Source organism: Mobula birostris, chromosome 5 (assembly GCF_030028105.1).
Source record: "Mobula birostris isolate sMobBir1 chromosome 5, sMobBir1.hap1, whole genome shotgun sequence".
In the NCBI taxonomy this organism is placed as follows: Eukaryota; Metazoa; Chordata; class Chondrichthyes; order Myliobatiformes; family Myliobatidae; genus Mobula; species Mobula birostris.
In genome coordinates, this window is record NC_092374.1 from 93,783,340 (window position 1) to 93,810,762 (window position 27,423).

A 27,423-nucleotide genomic window follows, 5' to 3' on the forward strand; every position below is an offset into this window, starting at 1 on the left:
AATCCAGCAAGAAGCTCGTTCTGCCTCTTCCCCCATCCTACGAGCTGCTGATTTTTTGCTCCTTTCGTCCAGGCCCAGATCTGAAAACAACCGCCATGCTGATTTCGTTGGGAAACCTCTGCAGCCGATCTCCACAGGGAACAACTATGCCTGCCATGCCTTGTCTTTACACTCCTGCAGTAAGGGCTGGTACTTCAAGGCCTTTCTCTCGTGGGCCTCTTCCCATCCCTCCTCCCACGGCACAGTCAACTCAACCAGAATTATTTTCTTGTCTTCATTTGACCACAGTACAATGTCCAGGCGTGGGGTTGTGTGCACCATATCTGGGAACTGCAACCTCCTTCCCACATTGACCCTCATCTCCCAGGACCTGGCCGTTAGCAGTAGATTGGCCTTTGGTTGTTTGGTTACGAAAGGCCCAGCTCCCTCTTTGATGAAAGTGATGGCCTTCCTGAAATCTTTGCCCGTCGTCATCTTCTTGCATCTCTCCCACTCTAGTGTGAAATAAATTTAAATAATGAAACTTAGAATTAAAGGTATGGAGCATTGTAATATTCTTAAAGAAAGACAGCTATGGCCTATTTGATATACTAGTTACAGAGTTTTCTTGTTTGAATTAATTTGAAAGTTTGACAAATGTATTTTGTGTAATTCAAATACAATTCACCCAAATAAACGGCCTCAAATTGGAAGTACAATCTGAGTTGCTTTTTCTCTAAACGATTTAGTAGGTAGATCTTGCCCTTCACTGAGGTCGAGATAGGGGACTTTGGGCTTAAAAAGGTTAGTGACCATTAGTTTATATGGTTTATGTAACACTCACAACACGCTGGCAAGCTCGCAGGAGAAGCCATCTGTAATCTTGTTTGACTCAGTATCTCAGTCATCTGGTTCGACCGGTTTGAACCAGTCGGAGTTGAAAGCACAAGGCTGACGGCAAAGGCCACAGGACAATGCCAGTTGTAGCCCTGGACCAGAGCCAATAAGAAGGCGGCCCAGGTTGGTCAGGTAATCTCAATGAGACGGAAAGTTCACAAAATAATCTATGTTAAAGCAAACAAATGATTACATGACCGAACTGCCAATCATATAGAAATGTCTAATCAGAACTGGTCAAAGCTTAAGTTGACTGTGCATCTGTACTCTGTTCACTTTGTAAATAAACTACAGAGAGACACCAGAGAAGGCATAGACGTTAAACATCCCAGAGATTATTTTGGAAAATGTTTCTTTTTACAAACATTTTCGGGAATTCAGTCTTGGCGCTGATCGGGGCAATGACATGCCTCTATTATTTGGTGAAGTACACTTGGAAACTGCTGTTTGGCATCAGGATTTATATTCTCGCCAAATTTTGGAAGATAGACCTGACATATTTTGGAGAATGGGCTGGTAAGATTGTGCTTTGCTTTTGCTGAAGTTCTGTTGCCGTCTCTTGAGAACGCTATTTCTTTCCCGTGCCACAAAGTTGTAGATATAATCATTTGTAATTGTTTTGCGATGTTTGCCTACATATCTAATTTACAGTTATTTGCCCAACGCAAATGTAACCCAGGTTAATTAAATCCCCCAAAAATGTAATGTTAGAAAGGTCCACTTGTGGAGCGATGAAAACGAAGTTTACCGATTTTTTTTAGAAAAAGTGAAGTCGGGGGAAAAGCTGAGCGTGAACGAAGTGTGGCTGGCGCAGGCGCGGCGAAGCGAGATAACCGCAGCAAACTATTAGAAAATAAAGACATGAACTGTTAGAAGTGGAATTAATAGTGAGTATCTCTACCCTTCTTACTTGAAAACATCAGGATGAAATCCCTGGAGGAGAGACGATAGCGATAAAAGATCTGTTGAAGCTGCGGCTATAACAAGCAGCAACTATAAGGAGACAATATCGGCAGAGACGAGTGTCCAAGATCTCTACCGTGTCACCGGGAATTAGTTCTGTTAAATCATACCAAGGGATCCAGTCAGTTTTTGTTGTGTAAATGTTGTGAATCGACTTTCCGTGGATGAACCACTATTTCATCCAACGAACTAAGACATAAGATGGCGAGCCACCCAACATCGAAGAACTAGCCGGGATCGATATGTGTCAGGACATAGAGTGATTTAATACGGTTGGATGTAAAAGTTCATCTTCATTCGAAGGATCTGAATTTGATTTTCTGAAATAACTGATTATTTTGGCAAAGACCTTGACAAGTTACTAAATGGATTTAATTTGTCTAAAAGTTGTAATGTTGGAGAATTGTGAAAGTTAAGCTGTATATATATATAATTTTTGAATTTGTTATTATACTGACTGAAACTGAAAACTGAAGCTGACTATAATACTTAAGAATAGGAATTCATCTGGTTTTCTAACTAACTAACTAAGGAAAGGTTGGTCTGTATATATAATTTTTGAATTTGTGATTATACTGACTGGAACTGAAAACTGAAGCTAACTATAATACTTAAGAATAGGAATTCATTTGGTTTTCTAACTGACTAAGGAAAGTTTAGTCTGTAAACATTTAAAGAGGGAATAACACTAGATCTAATTAGTTAGAGATATTGGAGTAATAAAGGTTATTCTAATGAATCTTACTGATTGTAGTTAAAGACGAATGTGGTAGATTTGAAACCTAAACTGAAGGTTAGAATTTTGAATTGTACTTACTCAAGTCAATAATTTGTATAGCTTTTCTTTTTGCAAACAAAATTTACCTCCAGGAGTGTGTGTTTTCTATTTACTGCCTCCTTATTGTACCCAGAGTTTCTGACGGCCGACTAGCACCTCGTGTAATTTGATTTTCTCATAAAGTGTATGGCGACCAGTTACACGAGATAAGACCAGCGCTACACAGCTGTTACTCACAGTTATCTAAAGCTTTTAATTGCATCACACTGATATGCTTGTACACCATCCTGTCTGATTTCCAGATAGTGGTCAGATGAGGGTTCATGCAAAGTGCAGGTTAGAAGAGATAGATACGGCCCTCCATTGATTGGGGTCGAGCATGGTTGTAGCGAGGTCCCCCTCTCCATGAATCTGATGAACTCAAAGGAATGGCAGAGGCCGATACAGTTTGGCACCAGCAATATGGCAGGAGTTGCCAGTCAGTGTTGAACTCAATGTAGGACTGCTTAGTGACTCCAACTCTGGATCTTTCCTCAGGGTTTACTCCCAAAGCCTTCTCCATGAGTGGGTATAGGCATAAGGCAGCTGAGATTTGAGACAAGAATTTTCCTTCTCCAAGACGAGCTGCCAACCATGGCTGACGAACCCCATCTGGCCGAAGCAACCGGGTTGAAGGTGCCAGTAACTTAGCTTTTCCCCTTCTCCTGTTAGTGGAAACAATCCTACTGGGCTTAGTAGCTAAGCTACCTGTGAAGGCCAGGAGCCGGACTTGGTTGTTAGAGGCTATTTGAGATGTATGCCATTGGGGGCACTTAATAAGTAGTGGGAGCTTGTCCCCATTAACACCTTCAGCTATAACAATCTTAAGGAACCAGAACTAAATGACCGACACATATTTCCTATATTAAATACACCATGTGTGATATTTGCTTGTGTAATATTTCTTCTTCAAAAATTGGTTGTGCAAAGAACATTCTGCTTCCAAAACATTGTGGGCGTACTATGTTGGCACCGGAATATGTGGTGACACTTGCGGGTGTGGTGGTTTGTTAATGCAAATGAGACATTTCACTGTATGTTTCAATAAATAAACCTGATGTTTGAATCTTAAAGTCAACTTTATTGGTAGAATGGCCAGATGGTCAAGACACTAGATAAAGGTTCCAGTCTGCACCGAGGTGTGCATTTAAATACTCCAGTGTGCGTCCCACCAGGGTAATGCTATTACAGTGCCAGCAACCCAGGTTCAATTCCGCCACCATCTGTAAGCATTTGTATTTACTTCCCATGACTGTGTGGGTACTCCAGTTTTCTCTCTCGCTCCAAAATAGGTTAACTGGTCACACGAATGTGATTGGGTGGCACGGGCCTGTTGGGTTGGAAGGGCCCGTCACCATGTTGTATCTCTCAAAATAAAACCAGACCTCCTTACACCAGTGCACTTTGCTTGTGGTTACATTTGTGTTTGATCCGGGGTATATGATATATAATAACAGTGACGAATCTGACTTGTTACACCAAAGCTTTGTTTACTCATTACTAAGTGGTAGCAGTACACTGCAGTAAGTAATAATAAAAAGCTGAATTACAGTAAGTATATGTATTTATTGAGATACAGCATGGAACAGGCCTTTCCAGCCCTTCGAGCCCCAATACCCAACAACCCCTCATTTGTCTCTGGGCTAATCACAGGACAATTAACTTACAGACTGGTAAGTCTGTGGACTGCAGGAGGAAACCAGAGCACCTGGAGGAAGCCCACATGTTCACAGAGAGAACGTACCGCAGAGGAACTGAACCTGAGTCACTGGCACTGTACAGCATTGTGCTACCTGTGGTGATATCACGTGTCATGTATAAGAACGTGATTGGACAGAGTAGGGAGCATGCGCAGAAATGACAATGATCTAGAAACTGTATGTTAAAGACATGCTTGCTGTTTGCTGTTGTAAATGAACGTTCTAGTTTTAATTCTTCCAGAATATGGTTTGTTCTTAGTACCCCACGGTGTGTGTAAAGAACACAACATGGTGGCAGAAGTCGGTCTGGAAGAATAATTCATTTTGTTAACGCGGGAGAAGGGAAGATAATGGAGAAAAAGAGCACTAGTGGTGGTTATCATTGAGGTGGAGATGTTACTTCCCATCCGCATAGACTATGGACTTCTGGTGAGGAAGCCAAGGATCCATTTGCAGAGGGAGGTACAAAGGCTCTGGTCATGGAGGTTTTTGATTAGAACTGCAGGAATGATTGTGTTAAACGCTGAGCTGAAGTCAGTAAACAGCACCCTGACGTGAGCATTAGTAATTATCCAGGTGATCCAAGGGCGTGTGAAGAGCCAATGAGATCACAAGCTCTATTGACCTATCGTGGCGACACGTGAATTTCAGTGGATCCAGGCAGGAACTGATTCCAGTCATAATCATCCTCTCAAACTTCATCACCGTAGATGTGAGTGTTACTGGATGATAGTCGTTCAGGCAGTTCACTCTGTTTTTCTTGGGCTCTGGTATGATTGTTGCCCTTTTGAAGCAGGTGGGAACTTCCAACTTTAGCAATAAGAGATTGAAAAAAATCTTTGAACATGTCCACCGTTTGGTCAGCACAGGTTTTCAGAGCCTTAGCAGGTACTCAATTGGAGCCTGTCGCCTTGTGAGGGTTCACCCTCTTGAAATTGGCCTGACATTGGCCTCAGAGACAGAGATCACAGGGTCACTGGGTGCTGCAGAAATCCTCAGAGCTGCAGCTTTATTCTCGCTTTCAAGACGGACATAGAAGGAATTGAGTTTATGTGGTAGTGAAGCATCGCTGCTCTTCATGATGTTGGGTTTTGCTTTGTAGGAAGGAATGGCCAGCAAACCCTGCCAGGATTGACATGCATCTGATTCCATCTCCAACCTCAATCAGAATTGTTCTTTTGCTCTTGAGATACCCCTCCATAAGTTGTACCTGGCCTTCTTGAAAAGTCCGGCATCATCAGACTGAATGCCACTGATCTAGGTTTCAGCAGACCATGGATCTCTTGGTTCATTTATGGATTTTGATTTGGGTATGTGCAGTATATTCTTGTGGGCATAGTCATCCACACAGGTTCTAATGAAGTCAGTGACAACTGTGGCATATTCATTCATGGCAAGATGAATCTCTGAATACTGCCTCAAAGCAGTCCTGTAACGGTTCCTCCACCTCCTTTGTCCATACCTTCTTGGTCCTCTCTACCAGTGCTGCAGTCTTCAGTCTCTGCCTACACTCAGGAAGTAGAAGTAAAGTAAGTATCCTTGATGGTAGTATGACTGTAGTCCAGTGTGTTGGCTCCTCTGGCCCTACAGGTGATATGTTGGTGATAGTTATTTATGGATTTTTTCAAGCTGGCTTGGTTGAAATCTTTCAAAATGATGGGGAAGGCATCCACCGATTACTCACCCGTCCCTCTCAGCTCTTCATACTGCCTACATTCTCTCCAGAAACTCAGTTCTGATGCACGGTGTCGAGAATGTTGACTATCCTTTTGTTTCTACAGAAGCTGCTTGACCTGCTAAGTTCATCCAGCGGCTGGTTTTGATTTTCATTAGTTCTTTATTGCTTTTCTAATCATTCATCTTTGTTGCTCGTCTTTGCTGGTTTTGTAATAAAGTCTGTGACTTAGAACTCAGTTATTTAGAAGTGCATCAAGCAGTATAAATTCCCTCACTCAGTCTCTCCACGGTTCTGATTTGCTTTTCAAGTAACCGCTACAAGCCTAATGATTATCTCCAATGTTCTATTTTTATGTCTTGTTTTTATCAGAGTGCTTTGAGAAAGCATTTTTAAAAATGTGCTGTTTTCAGTAAAATACATCCTAAATCCATTTTTTCTAGTTGTTACAGGTGCCACCAACGGGATTGGGAAAGCCTATGCTCACGAGGTAATGTCAGTCTCCGATTCTGTCTGTCTTCATAAACTGATTCTGTAAAGGAGGTAGCTTCAACTTTCTTGGGACCATGTTAGATCTCCAGCAGAAGAAGGAAACGAATCCCAATAGCACTGCTCTTATAATTGAACCACTACAGAAATGCATTTTTATCTATATTTACATGTGTGCTTTTGTTCACTGCAGACTCGTGCTTTCCAATACGCTCCCTCTTCCTTCTGATTAAACTTTATCAAACTCCAAAGGCCATGGTTACCTCATCAGGTAACTGTAGAGAACAGCCCAGTGTGTGATGGAAGCATCCTATCCATTTCAACTACTGCTCCTGTACTTTCAGACTTGTACCAGCTCACTCAGGCAACACCACTATTTTAAGATTCTCATCCTTATTTTCAGTCCTTCCAAGACCTCATCTATTCTATTTCTGTAAACTACACTGTTGTTTGTCTCCCTGAACTCCACCACCGCTCCAGTTTTCCCAAGCCTTCAGTCTGGAACCCAATTGTAAACATATCTATCTTTGTTCCTTTCAGCTTGTCCTTAAAACTTATTTGTTTTACCTAGGTTTTGGTGACCCATCTTAAATTATTTTTCCTATATTTTCATTACCAGTTTTCATTCCTCCTTCGTTGTCATACCATGGTCACAATATACATCATCTACAAAGTCCACTGTGACAATTCATCAGTTCATTCATTATGTGCCGTGTCTGTGGCCATGACTGTTCTTGGCAAATTTTTCTACTGAAGTGGTTTCTCATTGCCTTTTTCTAATGATCGCAGCCATTATCAATATTCCAGAGACTGTCTGCCTGGCGTCAGTGGTTGCATAACCAGGACTTGTGATATGCACCAGCTGCTCATATGGCCTTCCACCGCCTGCTCCCTTGGCTTCACATGACCCTGACGGGAGGGGGTTAAGGAGGTACTACACTTTGACCTGTAGGCTAGTGGAGGAAGGAGCACCTTACACCTCTTTTGGTAGAGACGTATCTCCACACCATATTCACCAGTAACACCCTCTAAATCTGAGTCTTATCAGTTAGGACACGGGATTAATACCTGCTGTTTCCCCTTCAAATCACATATCACTTTGACTTAGAAATCTGTTGTACCTTTAAATACTAGTCTCGTGGCTGGAAGAGGAAAGCCAAGCTCAGTTCCCTTTCTTTCCCACAAGTAGACAGTGATGGTGGCCCAAGTAATGTCCTGAGATCAGTTAAGCAACAGAAGAGGGAGATGGTTACTGCTGGTCCACCTCAGGGGAATATGATCAGAAACTGAAGTATCTTTCTTGCTAATCAAGATTTGTTAACAACACAGCTGCAAGCATCTTGAAAGAAAAATCGAGGGCTATGTGGGAGGGAAGGGCTAGGATGAGAGGTGACTTAACAGAGGTGTACAAGATGATAAGTGGTATATATTGAGTAGACAGCAAGAGACTTTTCCCCAGGGCAGAAATGGCTAATACAAGGGGGCAGAGTTTTAAGTGATTTTTGAGGAAAGCATATGGGAGATGTCAGCTTAAGTTCTCTACACAGATAGTGATGGAACACCCTGCCAGGTTGGTGGCAGAGACAGATACATAGAGGCATTTAAGAAACTCGTAGGTAGGTACATGGATGGCAGAAAATCAGAGGGTTATATAGATGGAAGGGTTAGATTGATCTTTGAGTAGTTTAAGGGGTCAGCACAACATTGTGAGCTGAAGGGCCTGTACTATGCTGTACTGTGAGTTGTGATGTTCTATGTTCTATAACCATTTTCACTTTGCTGTTTTTTCCCAGAGACATTGTCCCATCTTTAATGGGGAAAGTTGCTGTAGTCTCTGCTTCCTCTGCTCTGCTCTTTGCTTTTTGATTAAATGTCTGCTGTACCATGTACTGTTTACCATGGCCTCTCTTTGATTCATCGGCAGATGCAGTGATGTTCATACATCAATGTATTGAGTTGTCTTTTTACTTTACTCCAGTATCTTTGAGCTCTTTTCTCTGCTTAGAGTTTGAAGGGACGTGGATGGCATTAGCAATCATTTACGGTCTATCCCTAGGATTAGTGGGTCTGGAATCATGTATGTATCCCAGGGTTTAGTCCCCTTTATGGGCATTAGATGGATTTTCATGATGTTGAGGTCAGTTAGCTTCATGGTTTTCCGTTAAGGATGCTGAGGCTTTGGAGTATCATGAGCAGTTTTGGGCCCTTTGTCTAAGAAAGGATGTGCTAGCATTGGAGAGGGTCCAGAGGAGATTCACAAGAATGATCCTGGGAATGTAAGAGTTAAAACATGAGCATTTGCTGGAGTTTAGAAGAATGAAGAGGATTCTTTTTTTAAAGTGGACTGAATATTGAAAGGCCCGGTGGACGTAGAGCAGATGTTTCCAATAGCAGAAGAGTCTAGGACCAGAGGACACAAACTCAAAATAGAAAGATGTCCCATTAGAACAGTGATAAGGAGGAATTTATTTAGCCAGATGGTGGTGAATTTGTGGAATTCAATGCCACTGATGACTCATTGGGTATATTTAAAGCAGAGGTTGATTGGTTCTTGATTAGTAAGGATGTCAAAGGTTACGTGGAGAAGGAAGGAGAATGAGGTTGAGTGGGATAATAAATCAGCCATGATGTTGGAGCAGACTCAAAGGGCCATATGGCTTAATTCTGCTCTTATGTCTTGTGGTGTTATAGTGTTGGTGAAATCTTGTGTTTATATAGTTAGACAGTTCAATTCCTGCTTGCCACCATTGTTGTAATTCCAATTCATGTCTCTTGGTCAATCAGCTAGATTCCTGGATTCTAATCCAACAATTTAAACACATTGCTCCTCGTACCTTTTGGCATGTTTTCAGAGCAGTGATTAATGGCTTGGGCATTTGGTCTTTACCACAACATTGGATTAGTACAGTTCTTTCTTTTCCTGATTCCCAGCTGGCAAGAAGAGGCCTTAATATTGTGCTGATCAGCCGGTCACTGGAGAAGCTGAAAACCACAGCAGGAGAGATAGGTAAGAAACAAAATGATTTCCAAAGAGGTAGGTCATTCAGCCCTTCATGCCTGCGATAGATATTTGCTATTAAAATTTGGCATGACATCTAAAACAGAAGGCTGGGTCCAGTGGTTCGAACAAGTGTCACAAGCTGGGGTCTACCGTGGCTGCAGTGGATGACCATGAAGTTTTCTGTGCCTTGTCATGCCCTATGCTCTCCATGGTATGTTGAAGAACTGCCTTCCTGGCTGCTGGATCTCAATGTGGATCTCATCTGCTCAGTCTGCTGGTCTGCTCAGTCTGCTGGAGATGAGTTCACATGCTATGACAGGCCTGTGGGCTGCCCTCACCTGGTTTAGCTTTCCTGTTGAAGTGGTGTATCAGGGTGTGACCGCTGTCGTACGCAGCCAGTTTCTTGGAGCCACAGGTTAGAGCTGAGAGTCCAGTGGGGACCAGATGCGAGTGAGCTGTCCCAGAATGGGCACGACAGGCTCCTTATACCCCTCCCTGGATGCCCCATATACCCCAAATAGGCCTCATAAATTGGGCTGAATGACATAGACGCATAAACCTTTGTTGGGGGATTGTGACTAATTATGAGCGCAGTGCTTTAGGACATTTACTGAGGATGAGAGGATTTCTACAAACATATGAATGGGGGTGGGAGTGAGGAGGCAACTAGGTCACTTAAGCCTACTGCAACATTAATATCATGATTGAACTGATTATATCCTCAACTCAAAGTCAAAGCAAAATCTATTATCAATGTACGTATATGCTAACATACACTACCTTGAGATTCATTTCCTTGCAGGCCTTCAGAGAAAAAAAATCAAGAAATACAATTGTATTTACAGAAAATATACATGAACAAAGACTGAGAAACCACTACTCTACAGAAGAAATCAAATTCCTCGAATAAAAATATACTGAGAATATGAGTTTGTTCAAACAACGTATTCCCCTCTCCAGTAATAATATTTTAATCTCTTTTTATCTAGCATGTATCTAGCTCTACCTTAAAAATATTAAAGCATCCTGTTTCCACCACCCTTGATTGAATTCCAAAGGCTCATGATCCTCTTTGAGAGAGAAAAAATTCCTCTCTCATCTTGTGACCACCCCCACCTTTTTTTGGAAATGACACTGGTTCCAGGTTCTCCTACAGGAGGAATCCTCTGCTCTTCGACTCTGCCAAGATCCCCCAGAATATTATAAAGTCCCTCCTCACCCTTCTAATCTCCAGTGGATAATCCTGCTTTAGAAGACAATGTATCCACTCCAGGTATTTAGTTTAGTAAATAATAACTTCCAGGAATGTTCTTTGAATGTCCTGGATAGAGTAGATGTGGAGAGAGAATGTTTCCAGTTGTGGAAAAGTCTCAGGTCTGAAGGCACAACTTCAGAATAAAAGGATGTCTCTTTAGAACAGAGATGAAGAGGAATTTCTTTAGCCCAGGGGTTCCCAACCTGCCATGGACCCCTACCTTAACTAATGGACCCCAGGTTAGGAACCCTTGCTTTAGCCAGAGGGTGGTACATCTATGGAATTCAACGTCACAGATGGCTGTGGAAGCTAAGCCATTTGGTACAGTATATCTAAACTGGGGGTCAATAGGCTCTTGATTAGTAAGACTATGGTAGAAGACAGAAGAATGGGGTTGAGAGGGATAATAAATCAGGTATGATTGAATGATCAAATTCAGTTCCTATGTCTTATGATTCTAAAGTGGACTTTACTACAAGGTGAGATAGGCCAGGGAAGTTCACCATGGAATAGGGGAAAATCAGGGAAGATTTAATGAATTGTAAAGGGTTCTGAACAGACAATGTCAGTCAATATTAGTATAACGAGTGGCTATTACAAAGGAACTAGGTAAGTAGAGGAGCAGAATATATTTTACTTAGTGAGTTATAATCTATCCCAGGGTTTTTTATGCCACTGAGCAATGCCATTAAGCAAGGTGCCTGTGGACCCAAGTTTAGGAACTCATGGGGTAGATTCTACCCCAAGAGAGGCAATAAACTAGAAATGAGTTGGATAAGTGATTGAAGAGATATCTTTCCAGGGGAAGCTGAGAAGAGTGAGACTAAATGGGTGGAACTACACTTTCAAAGATGCTGTGCAGACACAATGGCCTTCTACGTTGAATGATTGTACAAGAAGATGGAAGTGCATGGGGTGGAACTCTGTGGATTGATGCTTGCTTTTTTTGTGGTTAATTACAGAACAAAAACACAGCAAAAAGACCAAGATTATTCAGGCTGACTTCACCGCTGGAACTGACATCTACGGGCCTATTCAGGATGTACTGAATGACATGAACATTGGAATCCTTGGTAATTCTCTGGACTTTAAGCCCACTTTTTCATTTCTACAGATGGCAGATAAAATGCATCCTCACAGCTATAAAACGAGGAACAGCTCTTTTCCTGAGTTGTCAGTATTGTGTGATAAAGCAAGATAAAGAAATGTGAAAACAAATCATAGGAAATATTTTAAAAAATTAAAATATTGGATTATCTGTTTATTGTTTGTGTACTATTTATGTATTATTGAAACTCATCATGATATTTGTTTAATATTTTGCACTGTACTACTTCTAGAAAGCAATAAGCATTACATTTGTCAGTGAAAAAGAAGTTCTAATTCTAATCTTCCTTGTTTCAGTGAACAATGTTGGGAAAACATATGATATACATCCATGTTGTTTTCTGGATGTGCCAGATGTCAAAAAGGTATAGCACATTCAAGATTGTTTAATGTCATTCCCAGCACACAATTATAAGGGAGAACAAAGTAATTGTTACTGCAGATCTAATAGAGGGCAATAAAAAACCACAATAAGATAAAGAACACAATAAATATAGATACATAAGATAGCTTATACTGTACGCATAGGGAATGGATGGCTAGGTAGCATAGCGGTAGCACAATGCTTTACATTACCAGTGACCCAGGTTGAATTCCCACTGCTGCCTGCAAGCAGTTTGTACGTTTTCTCGTGGTCGTGCGGGTTTGCTCCCACGGTCCAAAGATGTAGTGGTTGGGAGGTTAATTGGCATTTGAATGTGAGGAAAATGGAGGGACATGGACATTGTGTAGTTAGGAGGGATTAGTGTTTTTATAATTTGGTTTTTAGCTGGTCTGGCACAACATTGTGGGCCAAATGGCGGTTCGTGTGCTGTACTGTTCTATGAACTATGTGTTCCATTGCAAACTGTGCCATGATTAGGCGAGGGTTAAATCGAGGGTTGTTGAGTGGCTCAGTTTGAAGGTCTGGAAGGGCCTATTTTGCACTGTTATCTCAATAAAGAAATAAATTCCACATGCTTGAAAGAAAAATGGAGATCCATGTGGGTGGGAAGGGTTAGATTGATCTTGGTGTCGGCACAACATCATGGACTGAAGGGCCTGTACTGTGCTGTAATGTTCTATTTTCTAAATTAAATTTTTTAATATTTCAGGCAGTTACTGATATCATCTTCTGCAATGCCTTTTCTGTGCCAATGGTGAGTAACCCCATACTGAAGAACACAGTATCGATTAAAGAGGCTATTACCAAGTCCTTAGACCATAAGTCATAGGAGCAGGTATAAAGTCCACCTGGTCAATCGGGTCTGCTGTGTCATTCCATCATGGCTGATTTATTATTCCTCTCAACGTTGATGTGTGTTGCTTGAATTTCCAGCATCTGCAGAATTCCTGTTGTTTGCTGTGTTGCCAGATGAGATTGGAAAGCCTTTCAACTGTTTCAGAGTGGAAAGTTTATCAAATGAATCTGTGAAGCAGGTGATATGAGTTATGTTTCTGTGTGGCATGAATGACAATGAAGTAGATGATTAAACATTATACTGTGTCATGTTAGCATTTTTATACACTGGGCAATCTACAGTGTGGGAGCTATCAAACAGGCAATGAGACATTTCAACACTCTGCGCAGCCTGAGTAATCGTACACTCTGGGCAGCCTGACTAATCGTACACTCTGGGCAGCCTGTGTAATTGTACACAGTGGCCAGCCTGAGTAATCGTGCACTCTGGGCAGCCTGAGTAATCGTACACTCTGGGCAGCCTGAGTAATCGTACACTCTGGGCAGCCTGAGTAATTGTACACAGTGGGCAGCCTGAGTAATCGTACACTCTGGGCAACCTGAGTAATCGTACACTCTGGGCAGCCTGAGTAATCGTACACTCTGGGCAGCCTGAGTAATCGTACACTCTGGGCAGCCTGAGTTATTGTGCACACTGGGCAGCCTGAGTAATTGTACACTCTGGGCAGCCTGAGTAATTGCACACACTGGGCAGCCTGAGTAATTGTACACTCTGGGAAACCTGCAGTTTGGGAGCTATGAACCAGACCTGTTGAGAAGTAAAAACGTTTGCACTCAAAAGCCTGTGTCAAAAGAGAGAACTCTCCAAACTTAGGAGGCCCAATGGATTAACCGCATGTTCACACAGCCACATGCGCTCCCATCACATTTTTCAATCGACCCCATACGGTTCAGAAATATTTTCCCTTCAGTAAATGTATTGTGCCTAACACGTCCCTCTTTCCTCTTTGATAGATGACTGCTGTTGTCCTGCCGCAAATGGTTGAAAGGTACAGTAGCAGCTTGTAATTTGGGAGGTTAGTGTTAATTATAATCAAGTGTAACTTTGGAGAGAGTTGGAGAGGCAGAGGTTGAGCGGACAGCTGAAATGGTAAAAGAGATTTTATTTGACATCTGATTATTAAAAGCTAGCATAGTGCTTAGCGACACACATCAAAGTTGCTGGTGAACGCAGCAGGCCAGGCAGCATCTCTAGGAAGAGGTACAGTCGACGTTTCGGGCCGAGACCCGAGAGATGCTGCCTGGCCTGCTGCATTCACCAGCAACTTTGATGTGTGTTGCTTGAATTTCCAGCATCTGCAGAATTCCTGGTGTTTACATCGTGCTTAGCAAAATTGCTTTACAGCGCCGGATGTATGATCAGGGTTCGGGTCCTGCCACTGTCTGGAAGGAGTTTGTATACTCTCCACACGATTATGTGGGTTTCCTCCAAGTGCTCTGGTTTCCTACCACATTCCAAACATGTAGGGATTAGGATGAGTAAGTCGTGGGCATGTTACATTGGCGCTGGAAGTGTGGCGATGCTTGCGGTTGGCTACAGCACATCCTCGATTTGATGAAAGATGAATCATTTTACTTATGGTTTGTGCAGTTACAGCAGAACAGCACAGAGCAAAAATATCACCATTACATGTTAAACTCACACCTCTGTCCTATCTCATATTTTACCTTGAGTTGTTTTTCCCAAATCTTTCCGTTCTTGATGATCTCTGCCTTGGAAGTAAAATGATTTCAGTCGTTCTCCCTGTTCTAATGTTTGGTGTTTTGTTTTGAAACTTGCCAGGAAGAAAGGGGTCATTATCAACATTTCTTCAGAAGCTGGAGCTTTTCCACATCCACTGCTTACCATGTATTCAGCGACTAAGGTAAGCATTTATCAGGCTAGCTGACTGGATAAGTAGTGCTCTCACCTCTGAAGCTTTGACACAACATTACAGTACAGGAAACACACATCAAAGTTGCTGGTGAACGCAGCAGGCCAGGCAGCATCTCTGGGAAGAGATACAGTCGATGTTTCGGGCCGAGACCCTTCTCAAGGACTAACTGAAGGAAGAGCTAGTAAGATATTTGAAAGTGGGAGGGGGAGGGGGAGATCCAAAATGATAGGAGAAGACAGGAGGGGGAGGGATGGAGCCAAGAGCTGGACAGGTGATTGGTAAAAGGGATATGAGAGGAGCATGGGACAGGAGGCCCAGGGAGAAGGAAAAGGGGGAGGGGAAGAAAACCCAGAGGATGGGGAAGGGATATAGTCGGAGGAACAGAGGGAGAAAAAGGAGAGTGAGAGAAGGAATGTGTGTATATAAATAACGGATGGGGTACGAGGGAGAGGTGGGGCATTAGCGGAAGTTAGAGAAGTCAATGTTCAAGCCATCAGGTTGAAGGCTACCCAGACAGAATATAAGGTGTTGTTCCTCCAACCTGATTGTGGCTTCATCTTTACAGTAGAGGAGGCCGTGGATAGACATGTCAGAATGGGAATGGGATGTGGAATTAAAATGTGTGGCCTCTGCGAGATCCTGCTTTCTTTGGCGGACAGAGCGTAATTGTTCAGCAAAATGATCTCCCAGTCTGCGTCGGGTCTCGCCAATATATAGAAGGCCACATCGGGAGCACCGGTCGCAGTATATCACCCCAGCCGACTCACAGGTGAAGTGTCGCCTCACCTGGAAGGACTGTCTGGGGCCCTGAATGGTGGTAAGGGAGGAAGTGTAATGGCATGTGTAGCACTTGTTCCGCTTACAAGGGTAAGTGCCAGGAGGGAGATCAGTGGGGAGGGATGCGGGGGACGAATGGACAAGGGAGTTGCGTAGGGAGCGATCCCTGCGGAAAGCGGCGGGGGTGGGGGGAGGGAAAGATGTGCTTAGTGGTGGGATCCCGTTGGAGGTGGCAGAAGTTACGGAGAATAATATGTTGGACCCGGAGGCTGGTGGGGTGGTAGGTGAGGACCAGGGGAACCCTGTTCCTAGTGTGGTGGCGGGAGGATGGACTGAGAGCAGATGTGCGTGAAATGGGGGAGATGCATTTGAGAGCAGTGTTGATGGTGAAGGAAGGGAAGCCCCTTTCTTTAAAAAAGGAGGGCATCTCCCTTGTCCTGGAATGAAAAGCCTCATCCTGAGAGCAGATGCGGCGGAGATGGAGGAATTGCGAGAAGGGGATGGCATGTTTGCAAGTGGTAATCCAATTTGCCAAGACCTTATTATGCCCTCTTCTATCTCTCCAGAATTTACACGTCAACTCCTTCCTGGTTCCCCCGTTACTATGAAGAGCCCTGTCTGATCCTTGTTTCCTAAGCCCTATTTCACTGATCCTTAATATACCTTTTGAGGATTGATTCCTGCTCCTTGAACTCACCTTTTCCAGTCCTGGGATAGCTTTCAAATAGACCCTCCTGCATGTTCCAACAGTCTTGTAGTTTTCTCTCCTGCATCCAGTTCCCTTCTGAAAACCATGATTGTATGTTCCCCACTCTTTCAGGCGGAGCACTCCAGATCATAACTATTGGTTCTTCTTTGGCCGATGGCTTCATGAGCTGGTAAATTGATTTACCATTTCCACATACACTGAGGTGCAGCGAAAGGCTTTGTTTTGCATGCCATCCATATAGATTGGGTGGCATGGTAGCATAGAAGTCAGCACAATCCTTTACAGTACAGGTGACCTGGGTTCAGTTTCTGCCGCTGCCTGTAAGGAGTTTGTACATTTTCCCATGAGTGCGTGGGTTTCCTCTGGGTGCTCTGGTTTCCTCCTACAGTCCAAAGACATACTGGTTGGTAGGTTAATTGGTCATTGTAAATTGTCCCGTGATTAGGCTGGTGTTAAATTTGGTGTTTGCTGGGCGGTGCGGCTCAAAGGGCCAGAAGGGCCTATTGTATGCTGTATCGCAATATATAAATAGATCATTTCATGGCAACAGTGCATTGAGGCAGTACAGGGGAAAACTATAATAGAATAATGTGTTACAGTTACAGAGGAAGTGCAGTGCAGACAGACAATAAGCCCTAACAAGGGAGACTGTGAGATTAAGAGTCCATCTTATTGTACGAGGAGACCATTCAGTCATTTAATAACAGGCAGGTAGATACTGTTCTTGAGCCTGGTGGTATGAGCTGTGGACTTTCATTTCTTCTGTGGAATGGGAAGAACAGTTATGACCACCCCACCATTCCAGCTGAAAAATACCTTCATTAAGATAACCCACTAATTATACAAACACATGAACAAGGAACAGGACATTCAGCTACACAAGTCTGAGATTTAGGAAGATTAGCTTTATCTGTTACGTTCATCAAAATATACAATGAAATGAGTAGTTGGCATCAACAACCAACACAGTCTGAGGTTGTGCTGGGGGAAGTGCAGAGGTATTACCATGCTTCCTTCCAGTGCCAACATAGCACGCCCACAACTTACTGACACTAACCTGTATGCCTTTACGATAAAGGAGGAAACTGGAGCACCCGGGGAAAACTGACACAGTCACAGGGTGAACGTATAAATTCCTCACAGACAAAGGCAGGGATTGAACCCGTCCCTGGCAGTGTAAAGCATTATGCCATCAATCATCTGTTGCATCATTCAACAAGATAGTGGCCAAGCTACCTGTAACTGCAACTCCACTTTCCATCCTAGGTATGGTAAACTGTCGCTATCCTCTCACACACACTTTCCCATTGTATTTGTTTACACCATACTTTGAGGAATAGATTTCCAAATCTTGATCTCTGGAGAGCACTTTCTTTTGCTTCATTGCTTTCTCAAAGGGGCAACATCTTATTTTGGACAGTTTTTCAATACTCCTATATTAAATCTCATGCTGTTCTCTGTACAAAACACAGAAACCCCGACTCCTTCAGGTTCCTGCAGTCCATCGTCACTGATATCATTCTGATGGATTTCTCTGTTGCCTGCTCAATACTGAGATTTACAAAGTAGTCCTAAGGTCTGCAGATGAAGCTGTACCATATTACACAATTGTGGCCCAGTCTATCACAGGCAAAACCCTCTCCACCATTGAGCACATCTACATAAAACACTGTCACAGGAAATCAGCATCCACGATCAAGGTTCCCCATCACCCAAGTCATGCTTACTTCTCTTTCTGCCGTCAGAAAGGACCTAAAGGAGCCTCAGGACTCACACCACCAGGTTCAGGAACAGTTATTTCTCCTCAACTATCAGGCTCTTGAACCAAAGGGAATAACTTCACTCAACTTCACTTGCCCCATCACTGAAATGTTCCCACAACCAATGGACTCTTCTTCTCACGTTCTTGATATTTATTGCTTATTTATTTATTAATATTATTTCTTTCTCTTTGTATTTGCACATTTGTTGTCTTTTGCACACTGGTGCGGGATTCCTTGATTCTGTTATGGTTATTATCCAATTATCAATTTATTGAGTATCATCATAATCATAATGTGTCATGCCGCATGACATGGGCAATCATGGGTCCACAAGAAAATGAATCTCAGGGTTGTGTCGGGTGACATATATGTACTTTAGTAATAAATTTACTTTGAACATCCCAAGCCCACTGCTCTCATCCTTAGCTGGTTGTACAGCTACAAATTTTTTTAAACTTATCTGTTCATATTATTGTGTCAATATTATTTTATGTGCTGCATTTGATACATGTACTGCTTATTGCACCTATGTCCCAGTGGAATATTGCTTCATTTATCTGTGTACATGTGGATAGTTGAATAATGATAAACTCCAACTCTTTACACATGTACTGCAACAAACCCTGCCCAGGCTCAAAAACCCAACATTCTCTTCTGCACCCCACTTCACATATTCTGACCTCTCAGCACACTCATCTTTCATCCCTGCCCTCACCAGCTGTAACCTGTCTGACTATCATGTACCTGCAATGACTCATTCCTTTTATTTGATGACCCCAAACTGGGGATTGGGTATCAACCAGTGAATGAGTTTGAAATTTTTGAATCTTGTTCGGTGGTCTTCAATTAAGGATCTTCACCTTTCACAGGTCTTCATTGACTTCTTCTCTCGAGCACTGAATGTGGAATACAAATCACAGGGAGTTATCACACAGGTATGGAAAAACAAATGAGTAGCATTGTTCCTTCTTACTGAAGTACATATATTATTTTTATTTAAACTTGGCAACCACTTTGTTAGGTACACCTGTTTGTTAATGCAGATATCTAATCAGCCAATCATGTGGCAGCAACTCGGTGCATAAAAGCATGCTGACATGGTCAAGAGGTTCACTTGTTGTTCGGAACAAACACCAGAATGGGGAAGACATGTGATCTAAGTAACAATCTTTAATGATTGCTGGTGCCAGATAGGGTAGTTTGAGTATCTCAGAAATTCCTGATCTCCAGGGATTTTCGTTCATGTGTCCCTAGAGTTTAGATGAAATCATCTAATGGATGGGAGATCTGTGGGCAGGAACAGTTTGTTAATGAAAGAGGTCAGAGGTAAATGGCCAGACTGGTTCATGTGACAGGAAGAGTAATTCTGGTGTGCAGAAGAACATCTCTGAATGCACAACATGTTGAACTTGAAGTGAATGGGCTACAGCAGCAGAAGACCACAAACATGAGCCTCTTTATTAGGTATAGGATTTACATTCCAGAACTTTGGAAGAAACTCAGCAATACATTCATGATGAGGTGTTAGGGAAGGATGAGCATATAAACATTACCCCCCGCTTCATCAGCCAGTGGAGCTGCGAAACTGGGGCAGGAATGTTTACTGTCAGGATTCCCAGAGGTTAAGAAGGAATGTTGCTAAACTTCTTATCAGTGGCCGAGACAAAGGAGGATCATTCCTGGGACTGGAATTGTTCACACTATACCTTCCAACTATTATTAATGTTTTCATAAATCACTCTTACCAAGTCATTCTGCTGTTTCCTACTTCTGAACTCAACCCAAATTAACTCTAATTCGATCTCACAATATGTCAAGCAAAATTAATTTTTCCCACGTCCCATGATATTTGCCCTATTTATAGTCCTTGTTTTGGATATCTCTACCAAATCTGCCCTCTTACTCCTACTGTCCTATTCAACCCCACCCTATAACTCAGGTCCATAAATCCCGTCAACATCTTTGTGATGTTGAAGTGTTGGGTTAGTTTGTGGCTTTCAAGCCCCATGCTGGACTCTCACTGGTGTCATCTTACCTGTGAAACTTTAGAGCAGGGGTTCCAACCTGGGGTCCATGAAGATCTCTGTTAATGATAGGGGTTCAAGGCATAAAAAAGGTTCAGAACCCCTGCTTGAGAGCAATTTTCTTTTTTTTTTAAATTTTATTTTTATTTGGATAAGGAATTCACAAATATCATGTACTTTTTTCACACATATAACCTTTTCCATTTTTTTATATGTATAAAACTACAATTATTTATACATTCTTAAGTACACATTGAGATGATATAAAAGGAAAATAAACATTTAAATAGATAATTATGTACTGTGGTAAATCTAACCTATTAGGCTAAGTAATGGAATTAGTTGTTAAGAAAAATGGTAATAATAGTTTCCATATAACCCTTCTGGACCATTTCCACTGGTCCAAAATGTTGTATATAAGCCTATGTATCAACCATTGTAGGTGTTTATATCCTAATTTGTTCATGCTTGCTCCTGCCCGCAGACATAATTATCCAATCCCTATGTACTTATTTACTTAATTTATTCATTTTTTTTATCCCTTTCCCAAATCTTTCCCTTTACTGTTTCTGGGCAGGGTCTGGTAGACCAGCTCAGTATTTCCAGTTCTTCTGTTTTTGTTTCAGATTTCTTATACCTGTTCCTCTTTGATTTTTGGAAAGACCATGAGATCATAAGACATAAGAGCTGAATTGGGCCATTTATCCCATTGATTCTGTTCCGCTATTTCATCATGCTGATTTGTTATCCCTCCCAAACCCATTTTCCTGCCTTCTCCCTATTACTTTTGACTTCCTTACAATATCAAGAACCTATCAACCTCTACTTTAAATATACCCAATGACTTGGCCCTCACAGCCGTATGTGGCCATGGATCCACGAATTTATCACCCTCTGGCTAAAGAAAACCCTCATCACCTCTGCTCTAAAGGGATGTTCTTCAATTCTGAGCCATGCCCGCTGGTTATGGATTCCCCCGCTGTTAGAAATATACCCTCCATGTCCACTCATTTCATTGGCTCTTCACTCAACCTGGAACACCTGGATGATAAAGATGCATACATCAGGATGCTCGTCATTGATTAGAGCTCAGCATTCAATACTATCATCCCCTCAGAACTAATCAAAAGGCTTCAAGAGCTTGGTCTCAATAACTCTCTGTGCAACTGAATACTTGATTTCCGCACTTGCAAACCCCAGTTAGTTTGGATTGGCAAAAGCATCTACTCCATCATTTCCATGAGCACAGATGCACCACATGTCTGTGTGCTTAGGCCCTGCTCTGTTTGCTTTCTATTTATGACTGAGTGGCTAAGCACAGCTCCAATGCCATATTTAACTTTGCTGATGACACCACTGTCACTGGCTGAATCAAAGGTGATGATGAATCACCTGGCTGAAAATCTGACTGGGTAGTATCACGATAATAACCCATCACTCAATGTCAGCCAGACCAAGGAGTTGATTATTGACTTCAGAAAGAGGAAACTGGAGGGCCATGAACCATTCCTCACTGGGGGATTAGAGGTGGAGAGGGTCAGCAACTTCAAATTCCTCAGTGTTATCACTTCAGAGGTTCTCTCCTGGCTCCAGATTTTAAGTGGCAGTACGAGTAAGCATGGCAGTGCCTCCACTTTATTGGAAGTTTGTGAAGGTTCGGCATGTCATCTAAAACTTTGTAAACCTCTGCAGATGTGCAGTGGACAGTATATTGTCCGGCTGCGTCATGGCCTGGTGTGGGAACACCAATGGCCTTGCACAGAAAATAATGGATAGGACCCAGTACATCACGGTTAAAACCCTCCCCACTATTGAGTACATCTACATGGAGCACTGTCACAAGAAAACATCATCCATCATCAGGGGACCCCACCACCCAGGCCATGTTCTCGTCTCACTGCTACCATTAGGAAGAAGGTACAGGAGACTCAGGCCTCACCACCAGGTTCAGGAACAGTTATTACCCCTCAATCATCAGGCTCTTCAACGGAAGGGATAATCTCACTTGCCCATCACTGAACTGTTCCCACAACCTATGGACTCACTTTCAAGGATTCTTCATCTCATGTTCTCAATATTGATTGTTTATTTATTTATTATTATTATCATCAGATTTTTCTTTTGTCTTTCCACAGTTTGTTGCATTTTGTACACTGGTTATTTGTCCATTCTGTTGGGTGCAGTCTTTCATTGATTCTATTGTGTTTCTCTGATTTCCTGTGTATGCCTGCAAGAAAATCATACTCAGTTTTGTATATGGTGAGATTTGACTACTTTGATAATAAATTTGCTTTGAACTTTGAACTCTATCTAGGTCTTCCAGTATTCGACATCTCAATTTGGGAAGCAGATTAACGGGCTGTATTGTGGGACTTGGCTCATCTATTCTTGTCATTCAACAAGGACTAATCTCCAGAAGTTATTTGTTCTTACTTGCCCGTGACCAAGAACATTAGACCATATGCTCTCTGATATATTTAATATTCAGGTGCTCCACTTTCCTCCCATACTCTAAAAAGATTTCCAGGTGAAGGTTAGTAACTTGTGGGCACGTTGTGAAGCACGGTGACAATTGCAGGCTGTGCAGCATAACGCTCAGCGATTTGATTTGACACAAGTGATGCATTTCACTATATGCTTCGATGTACATGTGACAAATAAGATAATGTTTATCTATTGTTATTTTCAACTGTATAAGAAACATACATTAGCAATTTAAAAATCATGCAACACCACTGAAATAAATTTTGTTTTCCAGTGTGTAATGCCTCTGTTGGTTTCCACCCATTTAACACATGACATGGATACTAATCTATTGGTGAGGCAGGCAGATGACTACGTCCAAGAAGCATTGAACACTGTTGGAATAACAGATCAGACAAGAGGATGCATCTCCCATGCACTTCAGGTAAGTGTCAAAGAATGTGGTGGAATGCTGGACCATTACTATGGCTTGGAGTCAAATTGAACATGGCAAATGAACTCCTATATTCTGTATTAACTGGAATAAATCTTAAGGTGCTCAGTGACCACCCTCACACCCCCTGCCCCCAGTTGAGTGTAGAAACTCTATGTGAGGAATGAACACAACACACATCTTTTCAGCTGACTGTCTGGACACTTCATGTGAAAGGTGAACACCAAGTGAATAAAGGATTAGACTTGGTCACGTCAACTGTACTCACATATACTTCACCGTAACACACACAAAAAAAAGCTGGAGGATCTCAGCAGGCCAGGCAGAGTCCCTTCTTGGCCTGAAACATCGACTGTTTACTCTTTTCCATAGGTGCCACCTGGCGTGCTGAGTTCCTCCAGCATTTTGTGTGTGTTGCTTGGATTTCCTGCATTTGCCGATTTTCTCTTGTTTGTGGTTATACTTCACTGTGCCGAGATTCGTATTTAAATTCTTTTATTTATCACGTACAACAGAACATTCAGTGGAATGTGTTGTTTGTGTTAGCACTGAACATGACCGAGGGAAGTGCTGGGGGCAGCCCACAAGTGTCACCAGACATTCTGGCGCCAACGTAGCATACCCACAATGTTCTGCAGAACAACACAAGCAACAACAATAACAGCAACAATAAACCCCCTTCCTCTCTCCCAGCCACCCATGCACAGACACAATCCTCCATGATACTGTGCACTATGAGTATACGATGTTGAGGAAGAGGCAGTAGAGCAGGACCCTCAAGGTAGTAATCCCTGGATTACTCCCAGTACCACATGCTAGTCAGGGCAGGAATAGGATGATAGTGCAGATGAATGAGCGGCTGACAGAATGGTGCAGGGGGCAGGGTTTCAGAATTCTGGTTCATTGGGATCCCTTCTGGGAAAGGTATGGCCTGTACAAAAAGGACAGATTACATCTGACCCTGAGGGGGACCAATGTTCTATGACAATGAATTCCACAGATTCACCACCATCTGGCTAAATAAATTCCTCCTCATCTCCGTTCTAAAAGAGTGTCCTTTTCATTCTGAGCTGTGTTCCCTGGTCCTAGACAGTCCCACTAGTGGAAACATCTTCTCCACATCCATTCCATCTTGGCCTTTCAACAGAACAGTACAATACAGGAACAGGCTCTTTGGCCCACAATGTTTACTGATCCAGCTAAAAAGGAAATTGAAAAAGAACAAATTCATCCCTCCCACCTACACAACATCCATATCCCTCCATCTTCCTTACAGCGGACTGAAAAGCTTGAGCATATAGACATTAAGAAAGAGGATGTGCTGGAGGTTTTGGAAAGCATCAAGTTGGATAAGTCACCGGGACCAGACAAGATGTACCCCAGGCAACTGTGGGAAGCGAGGGAGGAGATTGCTGAGCCTCTGGCAATGATCTTTGTATCATCAGTGGGGATGGGAGAGGTTCTGGGAGACTGGAGGGTTTCAGATTGGAGGTTATTCAAGAAAGGGAGCGGAGATCGTCCTGGAAATTATAGACCAGTGAGTCTTACTTCAGTGGTTGGTAAGTTGATGGAGAAGATCCTGAGATGCAGGATTTAAGAACATTTGGAGAGGCATAATATGAATAAGAATAGTCAGCATAGTTTTGTCAAAGACGGGTCATGCCTTACAAGCCTGACTGAATTTTTTGAGGATCTGACTAAACACATTGATGAAGGTAGAGCAGTAGATGTAGTTTATATTGATTTCAGCAAGGCATTTGATAATGTTACCCCATGCAAGGCTTATGGAGAAAGTAAGGAGGCATGGAATCTAAGGGGACCTTGCTTTGTGTATTCAGAATTGGCTTGCCCACAGAGGGCAAAGAGTGGTTGTAGTCCGGTCATATTCTGCATGGAGGTTGGTGACCAGTGGTGTGCTTCAGGGATCTGTTCTGGGACCCTTTCTCTTCATGATTTTTATAAATGACCAAGATGAGGAAGTGGTGGGATGGTTAGTAAATTTGTCGATGACACAAAGGTTGGGGGTGTTGTGGATAGTGTGGAGGGCTGTCACAGGTTACAGTGGGACATCAATAAGATGCAAAACTGATAGCAGAATATAGTATTAATGGCAAGATTCTTGGCAGTGTGGAGGATCAGAAGGATCTTGGGATCTGAGTCCAAAGGACACTCAAATCTGCTACGCAGGTTGACTGTGTGTTTAAGAAAGTATACAGTGTATTGGCCTTCATCAACTATGGGATTGAGTTTAAGAGCTGAGAGGAAATGTTACAGCTATATAGGACCCTGGTCAGACCCCACTTGGAGTACTGTTCTCTGTTCTGGTCGCCTCACTACAGGAAGAATTTGGAAACTATAGAAAGGGTGCAGAGGAGATTTACAAGGATGTTGCCTGGATTGGGGAGCATGCCTTATGAGAATAGGTTGAGTGAACTCGGCCTTTTCTCTTTGGAGTGATGGAGGATGAGAGGTGACCAGATAGAGGTGTATAAAATGATGAGAGGCATTGATCGTATGGATCTTCAGAGGCTTTTCCCCAGGGCTGAAATGGCTAACATGAGAGGGCACAGTTTTAAGGTGCTTAGATGTAGGTACAGAGGAGATATCAGGGTTAAGTTCTTTATGCAGAGAGTGGTGAGTGCATGGAAAGGGCTCCCAGCAACAGTGGTGGAGGTGGATAGAATAGGGTCTTTTAAGAGACTCTTGGATAGGTACATGGAGCTTAGAAAAACAGAGCATTATGGGTAACCCTAGGTAATTTCTAAAGGAAATACATGTTTGGCACAGCACTGTGGGCCGAAGGGCCTATATTGTGCTGTAGGTTTTTTATGTTTCTATTCATGTGCCTATCGAAATGTCTTTTAAAAGCTGCTAATGCATTTACCTCTACTACCATACCAGGCAGCACATTCTAGGCATCAACCACCCTCTGAGTAAAAAGAAAACTTACCCCTTACATCCTCTTTGATCCTATTCTCCTCACCTTTAATATTCGATAGGTTTCAACGAGATCCCTCTCATTCTTCTAAACTCCATCGAGTACAGTCCGAGAGCCATCAAACGCTCCTCATGTTAACCCTCTCATTCCTGGGATCATTCTCATGAACTTCTGTGACCTTCTCCAATGCCTGCACTTCCTTTCTTAGATAAAGAGCCCAAGAGGGCACTGCGAGTGCACTCTGACCAATGCCTTATAAAGCCTCAGCATTACATTCTAGTCCCCCAAAATTAGTGCTACCATTGCATTTGCCTTCCTTACAAGTGACTAGACCTTTCAAAATTTTATCTTGGCCTGAAACTATTTTGTGGGTTTCCATGGAATTCCCCCCTCATCCTTCTGAATTCTGAATCACACTTCAACTTTGCAAAGAAACTGCAGAACTATAAAAGCAAATGTTAATAAAACTTCACAAAACAGGTAAGTATACAAACATAAGCAAGTTTAAAGAAAGCTAAAGCCACAGGAAAGAGCACACTAAAAACAGTCTGTGTTGTTTGGCTGAGAAGATTTGCTGCTGGTCAGAGTAATGCACTCAGTGACCATTTTATTAGGTGCAGGAGAGGAGCCCAGCACGGTCTTCTGCTGTAGCCCATCCACTCCGTTCTATATTGCACCATTCTATATAAACTCTAGAGAATGAAAATCCCAGGAGATCAGCAGTTTCCGAGATACCCAATCACTCTGTCCAATCATTCCACAGTCAAGGTGACATAGACCAATATTTTGATGTTTGGTCTGAACAACAGCCGAACCTCTTGACCATGCCTACATGCTTTTAAGCACTGAATTGCTGCCACATGATAGGCTGGTTAGATATTTGCATTAACAAGCAGGTGTACAGGTGTACTTAATGAAGTAGCCACTGAGTGTACCTGCAATAGTTAAAATAAATTAGGTGCTGAATTATTCTGACAAAACTGTTTCTCCTATCTGTTTCTCCAGCATTGGTTTATTGATAGTTTGCTTCCGGGTCGTTACCGACTCTCCCAGTTTGGATTAAATGTTATGAAGAAATTGACTGAGAAAGGAAAGACATGGTTGGAGAAACAGAAGAAGAAGAGCAAAATAAATTAGTTGCATCACAGTGGTTAGAGGAAATACCTCTATTATTTGTCTGATGTTATATTATTGGCTGGTTCTTTTGACATCTGTTGTTAATTCAAGAAGATACATTATCCATGTAGTTGAAACAGCGACACCGAGATTAAAAAAATAAACTGTGACCTGATTGA

The 27,423-nt window shown here is 42.5% G+C and overlaps 1 protein-coding gene across 2 annotated transcripts; it reads left to right on the forward strand.

The window, feature by feature from the left end:
- Nucleotides 1–1,170: 1,170 nt before the first annotated feature.
- LOC140197303 (very-long-chain 3-oxoacyl-CoA reductase-B-like) lies at nt 1,171–27,423 on the forward strand. Of its 2 annotated transcripts, none has more exons than XM_072257243.1 (11): nt 1,171–1,392; nt 6,475–6,521; nt 9,452–9,527; nt 11,739–11,849; nt 12,181–12,248; nt 12,978–13,022; nt 14,078–14,112; nt 14,907–14,988; nt 19,119–19,184; nt 23,032–23,181; nt 27,134–27,423. In XM_072257243.1, exons 1-11 carry the CDS (start codon nt 1,224–1,226, stop codon nt 27,263–27,265), a joined length of 981 nt encoding a protein of 326 aa, XP_072113344.1. In that variant the 5' UTR covers nt 1,171–1,223; the 3' UTR covers nt 27,266–27,423. The 2 variants fall into 2 exon arrangements, with proteins under 2 accessions (XP_072113344.1, XP_072113345.1); XM_072257244.1 differs by having other exon boundaries at nt 6,484–6,521.

Coding starts and splice junctions, on each gene's coding strand:
- LOC140197303 (XM_072257243.1), top strand. CDS start 1,224: ATGTTTCTTTTTACAAACATTTTCGGGAATTCAGTCTTGGCGCTGATC. Junction 6,522..9,451: donor GGAAAGCCTATGCTCACGAG/GTAATGTCAGTC, acceptor CCTGATTCCCAG/CTGGCAAGAAGAGGCCTTAA. Junction 11,850..12,180: donor CATGAACATTGGAATCCTTG/GTAATTCTCTGG, acceptor TCCTTGTTTCAG/TGAACAATGTTGGGAAAACA.